The sequence below is a fragment of the Alternaria incomplexa genome, assembly GCF_024043165.1.
Source record: "Alternaria incomplexa strain BMP 0042 chromosome Unknown scaffold_5, whole genome shotgun sequence".
Lineage (NCBI taxonomy): Eukaryota > Fungi > Ascomycota > Dothideomycetes > Pleosporales > Pleosporaceae > Alternaria > Alternaria incomplexa.
The window spans coordinates 959,534-976,553 of NW_026249854.1; the positions used below are offsets into that span (position 1 = coordinate 959,534).

At 52.9% G+C, this 17,020-nt stretch overlaps 6 protein-coding genes across 6 annotated transcripts; 3 read left to right on the forward strand and 3 right to left on the reverse strand.

Moving 5' to 3' along the window:
* Window positions 1-804: 804 nt before the first annotated feature.
* Window positions 805-1,415, forward strand: J4E90_004244 (uncharacterized protein; the record flags this gene model as incomplete). Its single annotated transcript, XM_051433809.1, has 2 exons — window positions 805-1,205; window positions 1,259-1,415. The coding sequence occupies 2 exons, from the start codon at window positions 805-807 to the stop codon at window positions 1,413-1,415; spliced, it is 558 nt and encodes a 185-aa protein (XP_051292327.1).
* A 776-nt stretch (window positions 1,416-2,191) lies between these two features.
* On the reverse strand, window positions 2,192-4,093 carry J4E90_004245 (uncharacterized protein; the record flags this gene model as incomplete). The annotated part of the gene is made up of 2 exons (XM_051433810.1): window positions 2,192-3,823; window positions 3,872-4,093. 2 exons carry the CDS (start codon window positions 4,091-4,093, stop codon window positions 2,192-2,194), a joined length of 1,854 nt encoding a protein of 617 aa, XP_051292328.1.
* Window positions 4,094-7,615: 3,522 nt separating this feature from the next.
* On the reverse strand, window positions 7,616-8,701 carry J4E90_004246 (uncharacterized protein; the record flags this gene model as incomplete). The annotated part of the gene is made up of 3 exons (XM_051433811.1): window positions 7,616-8,416; window positions 8,469-8,566; window positions 8,623-8,701. The coding sequence occupies 3 exons, from the start codon at window positions 8,699-8,701 to the stop codon at window positions 7,616-7,618; spliced, it is 978 nt and encodes a 325-aa protein (XP_051292329.1).
* Window positions 8,702-9,340: 639 nt separating this feature from the next.
* J4E90_004247 (uncharacterized protein) lies at window positions 9,341-11,268 on the reverse strand (the record flags this gene model as incomplete). Its single annotated transcript, XM_051433812.1, has 4 exons — window positions 9,341-10,090; window positions 10,140-10,885; window positions 10,961-11,056; window positions 11,118-11,268. The coding sequence occupies 4 exons, from the start codon at window positions 11,266-11,268 to the stop codon at window positions 9,341-9,343; spliced, it is 1,743 nt and encodes a 580-aa protein (XP_051292330.1).
* A 2,831-nt stretch (window positions 11,269-14,099) lies between these two features.
* Window positions 14,100-14,643, forward strand: J4E90_004248 (uncharacterized protein; the record flags this gene model as incomplete). The annotated part of the gene is made up of 2 exons (XM_051433813.1): window positions 14,100-14,177; window positions 14,224-14,643. 2 exons carry the CDS (start codon window positions 14,100-14,102, stop codon window positions 14,641-14,643), a joined length of 498 nt encoding a protein of 165 aa, XP_051292331.1.
* A 732-nt stretch (window positions 14,644-15,375) lies between these two features.
* Window positions 15,376-16,632, forward strand: J4E90_004249 (uncharacterized protein; the record flags this gene model as incomplete). The annotated part of the gene is made up of 3 exons (XM_051433814.1): window positions 15,376-15,824; window positions 15,883-16,526; window positions 16,577-16,632. 3 exons carry the CDS (start codon window positions 15,376-15,378, stop codon window positions 16,630-16,632), a joined length of 1,149 nt encoding a protein of 382 aa, XP_051292332.1.
* Window positions 16,633-17,020: the final 388 nt, after the last annotated feature.

Consider the following 17,020-nt stretch of genomic DNA (forward strand, 5'->3'; position numbering starts at 1 on the left):
CATCTTTAAGGCGTTCAGGGATAGCTAGGTTATGGGCTGGTCGGCTTTGTAGCCCACAGGGTTACTCCATGGGTTTGTTGGGAGTTCGAGCTCGCGCGCTCATCATGCCACACCTGTAGGGGTTTCAGTGCGTATACCTCTATCATACATTAGGCGATAGGAGGTTGTGGCGACGGTATGATATTTATTTCTACAATCAGCAGCATAACACTAGTTGAGTAAGGTCGTCCGAGGCGTGCTTTATTAGCAAGCACGCTGTCTGTTCAAGAGAAGTACTGAACCCGTCATCTACTATATCAGCAAGTAACAAACAACACTACATGTACTATGTACGTATGTATAACCCAAAAGTCTACATTAGTGCACCGTTCTTCACCTCACTACGTTGATTATATTGTAGGCGGCAGCGCAGACGAAGACCTGCGTGTATCTATGTGGTTTCTCGTTGCACGGTCGCATGCAAGTTTTGGGATCGATCTCGCACTTAGTCCTCCCGCCATCGTGCCGCGCCGATACCAATAACTACGAGACAAGACTAAAACGCGGCTCAGACGTTTGTTTTCCACGTCCTCACATGACAACGGCGCGCATTGGTGGGGCGGGAATGAATGACGGGCCCACCCCGCAGACGTCATAGCAGTGGCAGATAGCCAAAACAATATCCTCGACAGCTCCAGCCTGATTTCCCATATACAAACCCAATCCACATAATTTTCAACCTCACATACTCTGTACATCAAAATCCTCACCTGTCAATTGATATTTTACCTACCCAAACCACAACCACATTTACCAACATCAACCATGTCCGGTCTCGATCCCCAGGGCCCCTCGCAGCCCTCTCTAGACCAAGCCTACACCACACCCGGCAACCCAGCGCAAAAAGACCCAAAAGAGCAAGTCCAAACAGAGTTCAACGCCACCGACAACGCCGCTACCGTCGACCAACGTATCCCCACCAAGCAAGCTACCGACGCCGAGGGCCTACGGAACGCAAAGTTCGAGGAAGGCATGGGAGTCCACGGCGCACCAGCGGGCGAAGAGAGCAAAGGTCTGACCCATGAAGACGTAGGAAGGCACAAGGAGCTGGACGGGCAACAAATGGCTGCGCCGGGCGAGGGACGTGTAGCCGATGCGGTGGCTCAGGGAGGGAAGGGCCTGGGTGGTGGTGGAGAGCAGCCTGACTTGGCGAGCGATCTGGACAGGTGAGTGTTGGGTACTATGACAGTGGGTTGGACGTGTGCTAACAATCGAACAGGAAGAAGGCTGAACAAGCCGAGGCGAGAGAGGCTATTAAGCAGTCAAAGGGCGAGGCAACACAGGTTGGTGGTGCATTGGGCCAGACTGGTGGACCTGCCAACCCTGTTGATAACTCGACACAGGGTGGTGGTAACTACCCCAACTCTAGTTACTAGGTCTTTTTGGTCTAGAGGCGGAGTAGAAGACGATGTCTTAATTTGTGTGGGTTTCGGAAGTGAGCTGGCTAGTACACCTGTATGCTTGAGACAGAGCAGGAGTAATGCACACGATTTGCCATCATATCAATGTTCACCATCAGTCATACCACCCGTTGGTTTTGGAAGTGAACAAAAGTACACGAAGCCTTGTTGTTTCTAACCTACAACAACATATGCGATTTACTGACAGGCATCTTGGCAACAGACAGTACAACTTACCAAGCTGGGTGAATACGTCGTCAGGACTGTATCCGGGGTAGACACGCGAGCGTCATATCTACTTACTGTTGATGGATATCGAAGACAAGGACTCGAAGATGAGTTATGAAGGAAAGGATACAACCTAACATCACACCAACGCAGACAAGTTTATTTTGATTACTGTATTTTTCTTTCTTTGAAGCCCGGTAGCAATAGCTACACGAGCATTAACGTTATGCGACAGTAACATCGGTACGTTATGTGAGCGCCCCAAGGGACAGCGTCACTCTCTATAAAGCCCAGCAAATCGATACATCTCATACACGTCGACGAGCGTGAAAAGACGAAACCAAGAAAGCGCCAAGATGCAGACCTACCACAGCTGCTCCATAGGAAGTCAAACTGGTGGTCAATACATCGAACGCCAAAGATAAAAAAAAAGCAAACAGCGCAAACCCAACGTTATATACATCAGCGACTCAGAGAGCCAAGTGAAAGGGGGTGAGGGAGGAAGAGGGGAAAGATACATGGGCTCAAGGACCCATGTACGCGTCGAACTGGAAGTTACTCATGTCGGTCGGGACAGGGAGGTTGGGGTCGAAGAAGGTGTTGTTGTCAAACACCATGGGCTCATTCGCATGCATGTTCATACCGTAGTCCATGTATTGATTTGGGTCAATAGGGACCTGGTCCATCATGGGTACTTGCATGGGCATGGCCATGGGAAGCGGCTGTTGCGACGGAGGGTAGGCGGCAGCAGGAACAGCAGTGTTGTCGACTTCGTACGCAGAAGTGTCGAAGGTGTTGTCGATCTGTTCAGACGCGTCGTTGTCGGAAGCGCTTTCGGGCGACTGAGGGGTGGGCTTGTTATCGACCTCCACCTCTTTAATCCAATTTTGCTTGAGATACTCCATGGGAGGGTGGTCTCCGCCACCGATGCCACCACGCTTCTCGTCGTTCTTGCCCTTCCTGCCCCTCTTGCGGGGATGGAAGTGCGCACGGCGAAGGTGAGCGGCGGCGTTGTAGTACGCACCGTACACCTTCTTGTTACGGCAGTGCTTACAGTTGGCGAGGAACTTCTTGTCGGCTGAAGAGTCGACGCAGATGTAGCCCTTCCTGCGAGAGGCATGGGCGCGAGCAATGTGACGGTCAAGCTCATGTGTGCCACGGAACCCATCGGGTCGCTCGTTGCAAAAGTTACACTTGATCTTTGGGTGTTGAGGACGCACGTACGGTGTCTTTGACAGAACACCGACAGTCTTAGAGGATCCATCCTCAGACCTTATCCTTGTCATCTGAGCATTTGATGACGCAGACTGGGTCGCATCATTGTTGTCGATTGCCTTCGGGGCAATCTTGCGAGACGCAGCTTGCGCGTTGATCTCGCGTTCGCGTTGCGATTGACGAGAGTTGGTCGATGAAGGTGCAGAGACCTCGCTCGAGTAACCCTCGCTTGATGAAGCTGAAGTCGACCTCCGCATATCCTCCGCCAGGCACGACTGATCGTTGTCGGAAGAGGCAAGTGCATGTACACTTGCAGGAACAGATGAAGAAAGGAAAGCTTCACTGGAGGAGCCAGTGAAGTTGAGAAAATGAGAACCATCAGCGGACTCGCTGATGGGCTTTGATGCGACGTTAAAGGAATAAGGAAATGACCCATCCTCTGGGAGGATGGGCATACATGAAGAATTTGACTGATTACGCGACATGGAAATGTTGTCAAAAAACAGAGGGTTGTAACTACCCTGACGACTCATGTTACTAGATTGAGTAACAGGCGTCATCAGAGCGGTTGACGGTGTGCTGGGTGAAGAGGCGTCCGAAGACGAACTCCACTGCAAGCTGGGTGTCAGTTGCAACTGTTGTGAATGCTGGGGGGTGGGGAGGGAAGAAGAGTTGTCTGGCTGGATGCAGCTGCTGACGTAGTCGCCAACACTGTACTCAGCGATGCTGTTGTAAGCAGTCTCTGGCATCGACTGAAGAGTCGGCTGTCTTCGCATGGAAGTGTCAGAGTAGAGCGTGTAGTCGGTGTTGGACTCTTGGGACATTGAAGGCCAGTCAGAGTAGGTGGTGTTTGAGCGGTGTAGGTTGTCGGTCATGGCCGAATCTGAGCGGTTCATGACGGGAGCAGAACGAGTCCGGTCCATTTCTTCGAAGCCGGTTGTCTAGTGGGTGTTAGATCAGGGACGAGAAGACCAAAAATGTGTCCATACTGGGAGCTGGGTCATATTTGACGTGTTGAAGGCCATTGACCGTGGGACCTGGTGGGCCATGGAGGGTTGCGACGGTTGGCAGGCAGCCTGGAACCACGCGCGGTTTAGATCCTCCTCTGAGAGGTGTGCGTTGCTCATGCAGAAGTCGTGCTTGGCTTGTTCGAGGAAGGCGACGTAGGCATTACTACTACTACTGCTACTACTCGCAAGAGTCGAGGCCATGACGTCTGAGGGGTGGTGGGATGGGATGGTAAGAATAGTGGTAGCGGTGTAAGAAGCAAGCTGGGCGAAACGATGATCAGCAACAACGGCCAAAGAAGGGCTTGTCTGTGCAGGAAAATCTTACGGTGGTGGTAGATGGTGGTGGTGAAGAAGGAAGCAAATGGGGTAATGTCAGAATTGCGAGGCGATGAATAAGTGAGAATGCGGGTTGCGAAGGGGAAGATGTGCTTTTAGCACCACCTGGGTGCATGGGGGACGAGCGATGCGCTGGCTCGTGTCAGAGAGCGTCTGACGAATGCGGCCCGCGCTGAGCGGTGGACGAAGGGCCAAGGTGAGCTCAGAAGGGCTATCCTCGCTGGCGATCGATGCCATCCGTCTGACGTTTCATTGGGCAAAAAGGGGCGGACGCAATTTTCATTCGCTGCCTCACTTTTGGCACACGGAAGCCAACACCGTGGCCCTGGCCACTCGATCCTGGGGACTCCCCAGTGCTACCCTATCGTGAACCCACACTCGGTGAGGGACCACCAGGTTTCATGCGTCCATTCGCATTTGGCAAACTGTGCTGTCAGTGGCAGAGGCGTCACCCACACGTTTTTCCTCTGGCGCCGCGCCAATGTCCGTCTTATTCCCAAAGCGTCTACCGCACGGCTGAATCGCCAGCCATCAGTCGTCATCGCCCATGGGTACGCGAAATGCGGAAACGGCGGATCGCCATCAATTTTCTTCCTCGCGTTAGACATGTCAGCAAAACGAAGAGTCCAGGCTCAATGATCGTCTCCCATACTGGCAACCGCCAGCCCATGTGTCGTGAACTACCCGTTCAGGATGGCACCTCATCGCGATCACACCTTGGCAGAGCATCACCCCAGGTACCCAGGTACCCCGGCCTGAATCGTGGTACGCGGCTCATCTCCCTAAGGTTTGATTGATCCAATCTACACTATTGCTATCTTGGTCATGAACTTTCCATCTGCTGTCCGCGGCCTGCAGGGGACTTGAGAAAGGCTGCGCCAGGAAGGCCTGGTGATAGCAGTCCTCGCAGCCTGCTCCGCTTACGTTTTTCTGGTGGGTGCATAGAAACCACAGATGACGCGGACGAGAACGAGGACTTCAACCCGGGAGGACCTTGTGTGACACGGGGACCCATTGGCCCTACCTCCCTCACGCTTGATACGCTTGCCTTGCGGGCGACAAAGTCCTCCATCTCTTCATCCATGGCGTCGCTCATCTTTAGACTTTGTCGTAGCCAATACTGGTCCAAGGTGGCTTCAGTAACCTTTGCGACCACACCAAACTCCTCGAAAAAGATTACTATACTGTCCAGCCCTGCGGAATCCGATGTTCGCCTTCCTGGCGAGTCTAGTTTGGGGTCAAACGTAAATGGGTCAAGCGTTGCGACAGAATCTCTGCGAAGCTTAGCTGGATGCTCTGCCAGCATGATGGCCCCGGGTAGATAAACTCTCCGCCGTTCAGCCGCGTCAACATCTCCACGTTGGTGTTTGCGCTTTAGCGTATGGTGGGCTTCTACGTTTGGCCGTGCGGAGGAGGGCGAGTGGGTTGTATGAGCAATAGGTCTGACAGACCGGACTGACTTCCGACCCCACGAGCGAGATGAGCGTGGGCTACCTGAGGTTTCACTTGTCCCAAGCCGCTCTGGTGGTGTTGCGTAACATTCTCGTGGTGTTTCTAGCATCGAGCTGGGCGAGGTAGGTAATCTCTTCGACTCAAAGTCCGCTAAAGCAGTGTTCAGAGTGTTTAGCGTTCCAAGCTGCTTGTGTTTCACAGTCTCTTGCCCTCGTGATTTCTCGGGAAAGAAGCCGAGAGCACGCGTCGTACGATGAGGTGTCGCCTCGTTATCCTGGCATGATGGTGGTTTCGGCAATGCCTTGCGTGGTCCCAATCGCCCGTCCCTGGAGGCCTTCCTGGTATCCAAACAGTTCGCAACCCCCTCATCCGACTTCGGCTGCCTTTTCCTTATTGTGTTCGAGTAGCTCAACCTTACACTGATCGCTCGCCGTGGCTCCAGGGGTGGTGTAGCCTGTGCTTCAAAGCCGCCGGGAGGTGCTGTCTGGGACTTCTTCCTCAATCGTGGCCGATCTATCATGCTTTCATCATTGGCCCAGCTTTCTCTCCATAGTCTCTCCTCATCTCTGAGCGTCGGTGACGTTACTCTGATTGTTAGTCTTACTGGCGACTCTAATTGCGGCGGCGAAGGAGGTGATCTCGGTGGGGTTCGTAGTCGTAGAGCGGCTTCGTCGCCTTCTTCTGCCGCTTCGTCTTCGGATGAATAAGAGGAGGGTGAGAACATCAAATCCCAGAGCCCGTCGTACATGCTCATGCTGATGTCGCTCGTAGGGCGGCCTGCGAAGTTCGCAGACGGCAGCATCTCGACAGGCATGTCATAGTAATCTTCTGCAGAGTGTGCCATACTGCAACAATGATGATTAGAAGTGCAGAAGTGAACCAACAGATGCATATACACACACCTCGATGACGATAGCGTTGCTTAAAGGCTCCCTTTGTCTACACATGGCTGCACTGATCCTGCTGTTGCACAGACAGAGGCGGGAATGCATTCCGATATTTTGGAGGACAAAGAAAGGCAGCCGTTTGGGGCGAAGCGCGTACAAACACCTAGACAGGAAGTTCTCTATCCGCCAACATCAAGTCCGTAGCCCCGAACCCGATCAAAGCTGCTTACATTGGGGGTAGATTCCCGGGCCATAATCCTCTTTCAGCCCGAAATCGCCCCTTGCATATGCGCAGTCGCCGAGCCTCATCAACACAACCACCAACGCGATCCTCAATAACCGGAACATTTTCCACATGCACGCCGTCTATTTTCAGATGCCCTGCATACGCATGCGCTCATGGCATCTTCCTTGAACCGTGTGACGTTTCTTGAGGTATCGTTTATTCCAAGTGTGCTACGTTTGCTGTAATGCCCAGCCTTGAGTGGACATTCACGATACTGGAGAATTGCGAATAACTACGTTGCCTTGGAAGCCTGCTTGTACGTTGGGTTCTAGAGATCTTGCCCTGTACCTAGGTTGAGTACAATACGTTCGTCTAGGTAGATGTGTACATTCTCGCGTATAATTTTGTTTCATTAGAGTAAAAAACTGTACATACGTGATAGGACATAATTCTGCCATACTCTATTGTCAATTCCTCTTATCGAAGACCAAGTTACTTAACACAATGTACAGTATCCGAAGACTCCTTTGACCCGCGGGAGTCTGGCCTGGCGATTTTGGGCCCGCGCATAGCATATGTAAACATGAATTGGTAAATTGCCAGATCATTGATAACACTTAGCAGATCGTATGAGAATCAAGCGGCCTCATATACTCGGACAGTAAACCGCTATGTCGCTCAAAGGCACGAAAAAAAGGCGGTCGAAAAGATGTATTTCTACAAATCATTACATTTACTTATGTATTAATGCCAGTCTTTGACACGAGATGTGCTTTGCCATAGACATCCAGTTTTATCATCACGAAAGGAGCAATTTCCAGCTCACAACATGGGAGTCTCCTCCCTCTCGCCAATGACGTTGAGGAAAGCAGTGTGTACATGGCCAGTCAAGTCACTGGCTTGCAGCGACCTGCCCTTCTCCTTGAACGCCAGCTTCGAGCACTCCCTGGTGATGCATGATCCACCATACGCCGCAAGAGCAAGCGTCTCGCTCCTTGACATCTCAGTGCCAATGTCCCAGATCTTGTCGTGGTATGCTTTCCTGTACGCCAACAGGGTCGCCAGACTGCCAGTAAGAGTGTCACCTTGGCCACCAGAGCGCTTCAGACCACCCTCGCCCTCGGACACGAGTGTGTGCGAACCGTTGGAGATGTAGTCCTTGGCGCCCTTCTGAATGATGGTGACGCCGCCGAATGCCTTTGACAGCTTGGCGCATAGCTCTGAGGGATCGCCTTCGTCGACATTTACGCCCTTGGCCTTGGCTAGCCTTGCGAACTCGACAACGTTGGGAGTGAGAATGCATTCAGTGCAGCCATCCACGAGTTCCGGCCTTGTCTGAGCGAGGTAGAGGCCGTCGGCGTCCAGCACAAATGGGATGCCCTGTTTCCTTGCCTCCTGGATGACCTGTGCGCAGGTTTCTTGCATAAGTTCATCGCGACCAAGACCGGGACCAATGACGATGACGTGGAGACGTGATAGCATGGCTACTACTTCCGAGGTGATGCTGTCTGCGCTCTCGGACTTGGCGAGGTTCTTCGATTGGCGCATGTATGGATGTACCATGAGGTTGGGAGAGTACGTCTTGATTACCGCACCGGCGCCGGGTTCGCAAATTACATGGGACTGCAGCCAGGTGAGCACATTGTCGGACATGGGTTGATCTGGATGTTCCTACCATGTCGCAACCTAGCTTTGCGGATGCCATAGCAGAAAAGTAAGGCGCACCAGTGTAGTCTTCACTGCCACCAATGACAGCTACACGACCCAATTGGCCTGTTCGAATACATTAGAATCCACGTTGGGGGCTAGTATCATAGATCATTGCTTACCTTTGTGAAAGCTCTCGAGCATGGGCGGTACCATGTTGTAGACCTTCTTGAGCAGGTCTTTTCTAGTTGCGCTGGCCATCTTGGAATAGTGTTCAGGGTGTTGGTTGATGTATTGAGTGTTTGTACGACAAAAAGTATCGAGCCTCGATTGTTGTTAATGGCTGTGAGGAGCTTTGCGCGGCTATGGTTTTGTTATGGAGCTCAACGCGCGAAGAGTACGTCATAATGATAGCGGGGCATCATTGCTCCACGCGATGCGCGCGCGCCACACATTACCATGATACATGCGCGGAGAGAACAAAGATATGAAGAGTAGTCAGTATGATCACTGTCGGAAACAGCAGCGGCATGTTCAAGAGTTAATTCCAAGTATTATCAATTGCTAAGACAGTCTCTCACTCCGCTAAAGCTCACTAATCTCTGAGAACCTATGAAAGAAGACGCATGTCGCAAAGAATAAGCCCGCGTCTTCTCATCGGACCCCAATAATCCTGCTTGTTCAGCACTATATGTATATACACCGATGACCCCTGTCGTCCAAATACGAAAGCTGGTGCGCCAGCTGTAGAGATAGCCGAACGCGTTTTGTTAGGGCATGCTCATACCAACCATCGCAAGCCGTTGCGCTTCAGTATTGCAGTCAGGTTACTGCAGAAAGACGACCGCAACCGAGCCGAAGACGCCAGTTCCTTGCCCATTGCTCATGAGCGCGCCGCGTTTAGGTGGACGCATCATCCGTTGCCGCAACAGCTGTCTCAGATTCAGCTGTCGCCTTCTCGACGCCTTCTGCGCTCTTTTCAGCCTCTTCTTGCGCTGCAGGCGCATCCTTGATGACCTCTTTGTCGGCTTCCGACATTTGCACATCGCCATCCTCGTCAGCGGTCTTGGTGACGGCGGCATCGGTATTAGCATCGTCCTTCTTATCTTCCTCTGTGGTCTTCTCAGCAGACGGCGCCTCGTCTTTGGCAGACTCAGATTTCTCCCGATCTTCGCTCTTAACGCCGTTGGCAGCAGCAGCCTCAGGCTCAGACGCCAGAGCAGGGTTCCACTTGGAGAGAAGATCACTGGAGCGCTGCTTGAAGTGGTACGCGTCCTCCATCGGAATAGTTTCAAGCTTCTGAATTGCCCTCAGTACCTTGTGAACCTTGGTCTTCCTGATGACATCGGCCTCCAGATCCTCGTGAGCCTCAAGCTGCTTTAGGTACTCGTCCATGCTCGTCATGTCCTCGTCTTTTGGTTTCTGGTCGCGCGAGAGGAAGCCCTTTTGCAAGCGATGACGGAGGTAGAGAACTTGCTTCTCGCGCTTCACTAGTCGCTCCTCTTCAGTCATAGGAGCCTCCTCTGGTGTTTCAGGCGCAGCTTCTTCACTCGCTTTCTTCTTAGACTTGGGCTCCTTCTTGGGTTTCGCGGCCGATGCGGCCTTTGGTGTCTTGCCAGTCGTCAATTTAATCTTGGGAGTCTTTACAGCCTGTAAGTAAATTAGAGTGCGTAAATCGACGGGTATATGCGGTGCATACCTTCTCATTTTCGCCATCGCTCTGATCATCCTTCTTGCGCTTCTTGGTGGCCTTCGCCTTCTTTGCAGGGGCAGCATCGTCGCCAGCTTCTCCCATCTCAACGTCTTCTGAGTCGTCAGGGGCTGTGCTTTTACGCTTGGCTGACTTCTCAGCCTTCTCCTTCTTCTTTTGCTCCTTCTGCTCCACGTCTTCTTGCATCGCAGATTCGTGGGCAGCCAGCATCTCCTTGAAGTGTGCCAGATCGTGACCCTCAGCCGCGATTTGATACGCTTCCCAGAGCTGCTTGTTCTTCTTGCCTTGATTGCTAGACTCCACGTCCTTCTTCACCTCCTCGATGTCGAATGATAACAGCTCAGTGTTGACCTGCCATGCGAATTCGTTGGTGCCGAGGAACATGACCGGGTATCTCCGATCCTTAGCGTTTTTGCCGCCCTCGAGAAAGTCTTCGCGATATGTACCGTCAATGCGCTTAGCACTGACAGGACGTTTGCTAAGCAGCGACTCTGGGAGCATTTGTTCATCGCAAACAATGACTGGCCACGGCTGGTAACCCCGCATGGCGACCATGAACATGTCACCAGGCGAGACATTCAGACGCAGCTCAGGTGGCGGCTTCTTTCCCTTCTTAGCCGGTGTCTTCTTCTTGTGCTCGGGGACACCTGCGCCTGATTTGCGCTTGCCGTTGGCAGCCTTCTTCGGTGCTGGGGTGCCATTCGTTGCTGGCGCGTCGGAGGCAGGGGCGGCATCTGAGATAATGGGTTAGTACGCGATGGTAATACGCTGGTAGCCCGAGGCTCGGAATCAAGCATGGCTGGACTTACCTGCGTCGTCGCTGGCCGTGGTTGGCTCTGCCTGCGCGTCAGCAGTGACGTCTTCCTTCGCGGCATCGTCTTTTTGAGCAGCGTCGTCTTCGGGAACTAGTTCGCGATCGCGTTAGCTACTGCGCCCTGTAAATTTCACGAGCAGATGATTGGTTACCTTCGGCGACACCTGAGGTGGCTATGACACCGTCCTCAGCCGGCTTTGCCTCAGCGACAGCAGGCTCTGCAACAGCGTCTGAAGAACGCGTCGGCAGTTCAGCAGTGTTGGTGGTGTCCGCAGACACGGGTGGGTTGGCCTCGTCCGCCATTGTGCGAGTCGAGCTCACGCTTGTACGATGTCGTGTTGACGCGTAAGGGAGGCGCAGATTCGCGAATTACCTCGTCGATGTGTCGGGCGCGATGGCAGTGTCGCGTGATTGATGGTCGACCGGGTAGATCGATGGTGCGCGGTGGGTGAGGTGGTTGGGTCGTATTGTGGTGGTGTGGGGAGGGCAAGAAAGAAGAGATCGGAGACGCAACTCTTGAACTTTCCAGCGACGCCAGGCGCAGCACGTGACGTTCTTCGGCCTGCACGCACCACACGAGCTATCGCGTTCGAAAAAGTGCGAGGTAATTGAGAATCGTTCGTTTAGGCACCGGTGAAGTTTTGGTAATGTTGCAGCAAGTGTGGCGTGTTTGCTGCGTCGTGGGAGGTTTCGCGCGATGCGATGACTTGGGTCCGTGCAGGAGTACAGCCCTGAGAGCAGCCGCGCCTCCGGCCAAGCAAACCCACTGTTCTGATACTTGTGCACGAAGCTTGCTGATGATGCGAAAGTGACGGTTTTTCCACGTCGGCGCAGCTCTTTCGATTATGCCTTTCTCGCTTTGTTGAGCTATGGTGAGCGGTCGATCGGCTGTGACTGAGAAGCCGCCACTGACGAGCTAGACGAATCCCTCGAGGTAAGAGCGCAGGCCGATGGCAGCGACACTTGTTGAGGACCACCTTTCCCAGCTCTTTCTCGTTCTGTGAGGTCAGTGTGCTCGTCGCTAGAAGATGACACTCGTGTTGCGACGATGGTGAGATATGAGCGGCTAAGTTGCGAGGCACCAAGTGAGAACGCTGAGCTGCGGGGTTTTGGACGTGCTCAGGGTAGGCTTGTCAGGGTATTTTGCATTTCGGTTACTACTAGAACATCGTCAGCTTAAGTATTGTTGAATTTAGATAAAACAAAGAAACACTCACCGTAGTCTAGCCTGCACTTTACCAAAATTCCGGATCTTACCATCGAGACAAAGCCAACGACCCTGCCAGCTCCATTGTCCCCTATGCCTTCGCGACCTCTCTCCTGCGCGACAGCTCTAGCTGCGCAGTCAAAATTGGAAGTTTGGTACATCTGCCTTGATGAAGTACATCGCGACGTCTCTAAGGCCCTTCAGAAATACCTTGTAGTATGATAGATGAAATCAGTAAACCCCACCTCTAAGGACCGAATATCATGCTGTGTCAGTCCCATAATGAGTGAAGCCTTGTTGTTCCTCGGATCTACTTTTAGGGCATCATGAGCTCGTTAACCTGGCTGCGTACTTCAATACAGGCCGGTTCATACGTCACTGTATCCATGTACAGATCGCACGAGTTCCATCTCTTTACCAAATTCTCAGACGTGTCTTTCTCGAGTGAGTGAAGGCGTAATGAAAATGAAGATGCCCTGTACAGAATTGGAAAGTTAGAAGCAGTGGGACTCTGCGTACGATATGCAGGAAAGGTATGCATCGGAGAGGATCTGTAACCAACTCAAATACGGGATAAGAGCGCAATCATGAACGTGCTAACGATCAAAATCATGAGCCTCGACAGCGGTATTCGAAACCATACTGCGAGACCTAGAAATGACCATGCTCCTGTACTGTCTGGATCACCTCGTAGAACCAAGGGATGAACAAGGGATGCATATCTGTTACGCATGACAAATTTCCTAGAACAAGACACAGGGTCAGTAGTATCTTCAGTCAGGATTGAGAATGGTCCCTCCTAGGTGGAAGGCTTCCCCGGATTGTCATAGTCCGAGACGGGGGTGGCCCGCATCCGCGTGATTATCGATAAGCCTGCATCTGCCGTCTCTTGTGTAATGCCCACGGCGGTAACACGGTTGTATATCGCTTCCAGGTGTAGACCCATGCTTGACCATTGTCTGGTGGTCCGATATCGTGCAAATGCTGTGAAGCAAGATGGCTTGCTTTTTATCGCCTCGAGTAATTCAGTCGCCGGCAGCATTCATCTTTTGGACATATGCGAAGCAATGCCGAGAAACCCAATACGAAAATGTCCCCTGTTGCGGTATGCGATGATGATGATCATGATGGTTGTCGCGACCTCCGAACATAAAGCGCACCAACATGAGGCCTCGTCAAAGCGGCTTTCGCAGAGCCAAGGCACGGGGGCCAGCACCAGGCCAGCGTCGAGGCCCCAGCCATGCGGTCTCCATATCCATCAATGCCTTCGTCCGATGTGGTTACTAGTGCGATGTATGCGATTGTCGTTCGTCCGACCGGTTTACGTGGGCGATCGAGGGGCAGTGGTGCGCGGGTAGTGCCATCGTGTGGTCGTCGTGCGGTAAATAAATATTAAGAGTACAGAGCGGATATCCGGAATCTGCACATGAATGAAGCAAGACATGCACTTGCTCGCGGTGTGAGGGCGTTGATGGTGTTCGAAGCGGGCGGCTCCTACGAGCGAGACCTGTGGTTGTCGCTAGTGGACCGCCCATCACGTGTACTATTAAGCGCTGCAAAACCATGCGTGCCCTAAGAAGAGCCGCAGTCTGAAAGCCCAATCTGGTCAGGAAGACCAAGCCGACACGTGAAGGATGTAGCATGGAAAGCGCATTAGTCGGGACGATCAGACGGCAATGTCGAGGGTGCATTCAGGATACCTGCGGCCGTACCTGGGTAGGCTTACGCAGGTGCTTGCAGGCCGGCTAGAACGTCTGTCATACGTTCTGAAACACACAGGTACTGCAAAAGCCTTACCCGCTAGAGCCCGGTCCGCGCATGCTGCAATTACTAGCGCAAGGCAATCGACGACCCGGCGATCTGCATCCCTAGCTTTCCTCTGAAAGTTGCGTAACAAACATCCCCGCAATATCTTCCCACCAGAACAATGGCAGCTGAAGCGCCCACCGCCAATGGCACGTCTACCAGCGACTACCAAGCACTATGGGCGGACAAATACCGTGGTGTATGTATGCTCGATTACCCAGCATGCCAGGTCTAACGACCCGCAGGCGACCGTAGAAGACCTTGACCCCCCGCCTGCGCTGTCCATCCAGCCCTCGGACCCCATATCATGGGCGCTCATGTCCGGCCTTGAGCGCGACTACACACACCTCACAGTCATCTCGCAAACGAACCGCGCCCTACTCGGCTACATCAGCATCCCGCATCTCCAGCAACTCCTCAAAGAGGGTAAAGTCAAGGACAGCGACCCAGTTGAGGCTGCCATGCACAAGTTCCAACGTCGCGGCAGGCGATACAAGGTCATCACCACCGAGACGCCTCTGGAAGAGCTCGAGGAGTTCTTCGCCGGCGGGGTAGACGGAAGCGGAAAGCAGGAGTTTGCGGTAGTGACAGACGCGAGCAGGAAGTTCGTCCTGGGCGTGGCTACACGGGCGGATCTAGAGAACTTTGCGAAGAGGAGGGCATAAGCTGGCTTGGGATGCTCGGTGATGGGCAATGGAATAACATCGCAGGATGCATTGGCAGGCGTTTATCTGGTATACCCTATGGCAATGCTATGGAAGCTCAATTCAACACGGCTTGAAGGACAATGATCCTCAGAAAGTAGTCATCTACGACACAAGTAGTCTCTGGGCTGTTGCGAAAGCTAGATATACATATCGTTGCGCCGTACAGCTTAAGTTAGAAACTACAGAAAAACATGTACAAATCTAAGTAGTAGGGAAAGCGACACATGCTCTTTCAGAATATTATAAATACGTGTTTGCAGTACCCAGGCCTATCCGGCCATGCGACAGCGCCAGAGGTAGCGATGATCCCTAGCCTGTCTACCTGGGCACGCTGCACTAATACCTAAAAACGTGTACAAGACCATGTCCCGTAGATCATGTTTGTGCAACCTTACTCGACTATGTTAACTCTCCTTAATCTTTGCATGGCCGTTTCTCGCGTGAGGTGAACCTTCGACTCCCCCACACGTCATGGTAGACGGCAATACCACTTGCTGACTCATGTCCTCACATTCCCGATCCATGGTCGCCATGCGCAAACCGCATTCTCGGGTTCCCCACACACCGGAAGGTAGAGCGACGGCTCCGCATGGTTTTTTGGGTTGAACATTCCTGGACGCAAAAGTCCTCAACAGAACTTTTTCTTTCTCTGCATACTCCATCGCTGGCATGCTCGCACCTTCCTTTCGCATGCGCAGTAGACCCCTCCTCCAGCACCAACTATCACAAGCCTGGAGACTAGCACAACGAAAGTCGCCAGTAATCGTCTTCCCGCAGCGTTCGAGATGGTATTCTCAGCAAGCGTCCAAAGCGCAAACGGGCGCTGGCACGACTACGCCTGTTCCTGATAACGCTGAGCCGCCCAAGTCCAAGTTGCCTTTCTACTTCGAGGCTGGATATGCGCTCTTCGCAAAGAGGCCTTCGCGGCCGTTTCCTCCGCCTTTCCTGTCGCTGCCTTCGACGAGTTTCTCTGAGCCCCTGAGCACGCACAACAAGAGTCGTGATCGCCGACCGACAGTCAATGGGCAGATGATAAGAGGCGTCACAAATGGGGACGATGCGGTGCTAGTCAGTGAGAGCTTCATTGCGGCAAACGACGGTGTGGGCGCATGGGCAACAAGAGAAAAGGGTCATGCTGCGTAAGTCGCGTGCCGTATAGTCGCCTCAAGACGTACAAGTGCTAATTACACTCTGCAGTCTATGGTCCCGCCTAATCGCACATTTCTGGTCCCTCGAAATCGAGAGCGCATCCTACTCCTCCACCTCACCTCCAAACCCCGTCACATACCTCCAGACCGCATACGAACTCACAAAGCAAGCGACCTCCTCTCCCAACGAATGGCACGGCACGACCACCGCTTGCGGAGCACTCCTCGGTGCGGATAACGAGCAACCCGACCACCCCTTACTCTACGTAACGCAACTGGGCGATTCCCAGATCCTCGTCATACGGCCGAGCAGCAAGGAGGTCATATACAAAACGCAAGAGCAGTGGCACTGGTTCGATTGCCCGCGCCAGTTAGGGACTAATAGCCCAGACACTCCGGACAACAACGCAGCCATGGATTGTGTAGAAATCCAGGAGGAAGATGTCGTCCTGGCAATGTCGGATGGCGTGGTAGACAATTTGTGGGAACATGAAATCGTGGAAAACATCTGCGAGAGCATGGAGAAGTGGAACGGAGACAAGGAGAAAGACACAGAAGACCAGACTTATGCTGATGGCATGCAATTTGTAGCGCAGCAGCTAGTCAATGCTGCGAGAGAGATTGCTCAAGACCCGTTTGCCGAGAGTCCGTATATGGAGAAGGCGATTGATGAGGGCTTGTCTATTGAAGGAGGTTCGTACAGCTACCTACATGGGCGAGGTTCTCTGCTGACATCATTCTAGGAAAGCTTGACGACATTAGTGTCGTGGCTGCACAGTGCAAACGGCGCAAAGGATGAGGCCGCGAAACGAGGTTTTGATGACTGAACTTCCGCGAAAAGACTACAGACCTCATCACGCGCCGATGACCCCTGAAGGCACTAAGGTTCCGCTTGGAAGGCCACATGGCATGACCATGGAAAAGTGCCGGATCACAGGTCACACCTTGTACTTCCGCGAACGGCCCTGCACGCGTGCGTTACTTTGTCATAGCGTCGCAGCGCCACGCCGAAGCCCGAGACATATATCGCGCCGAGAAGCCCCATACTAGTATCTACGCGAAAGCCGCATATGCCATAGGAACGTAACCGACGTTATTTCTCATACCATAGAGGAGACTGCGAACTACATGGATTTCTACTGCGTTTTCTATCGCGGGTAGCTTATTCTGTATACTTGGCTTTTGCT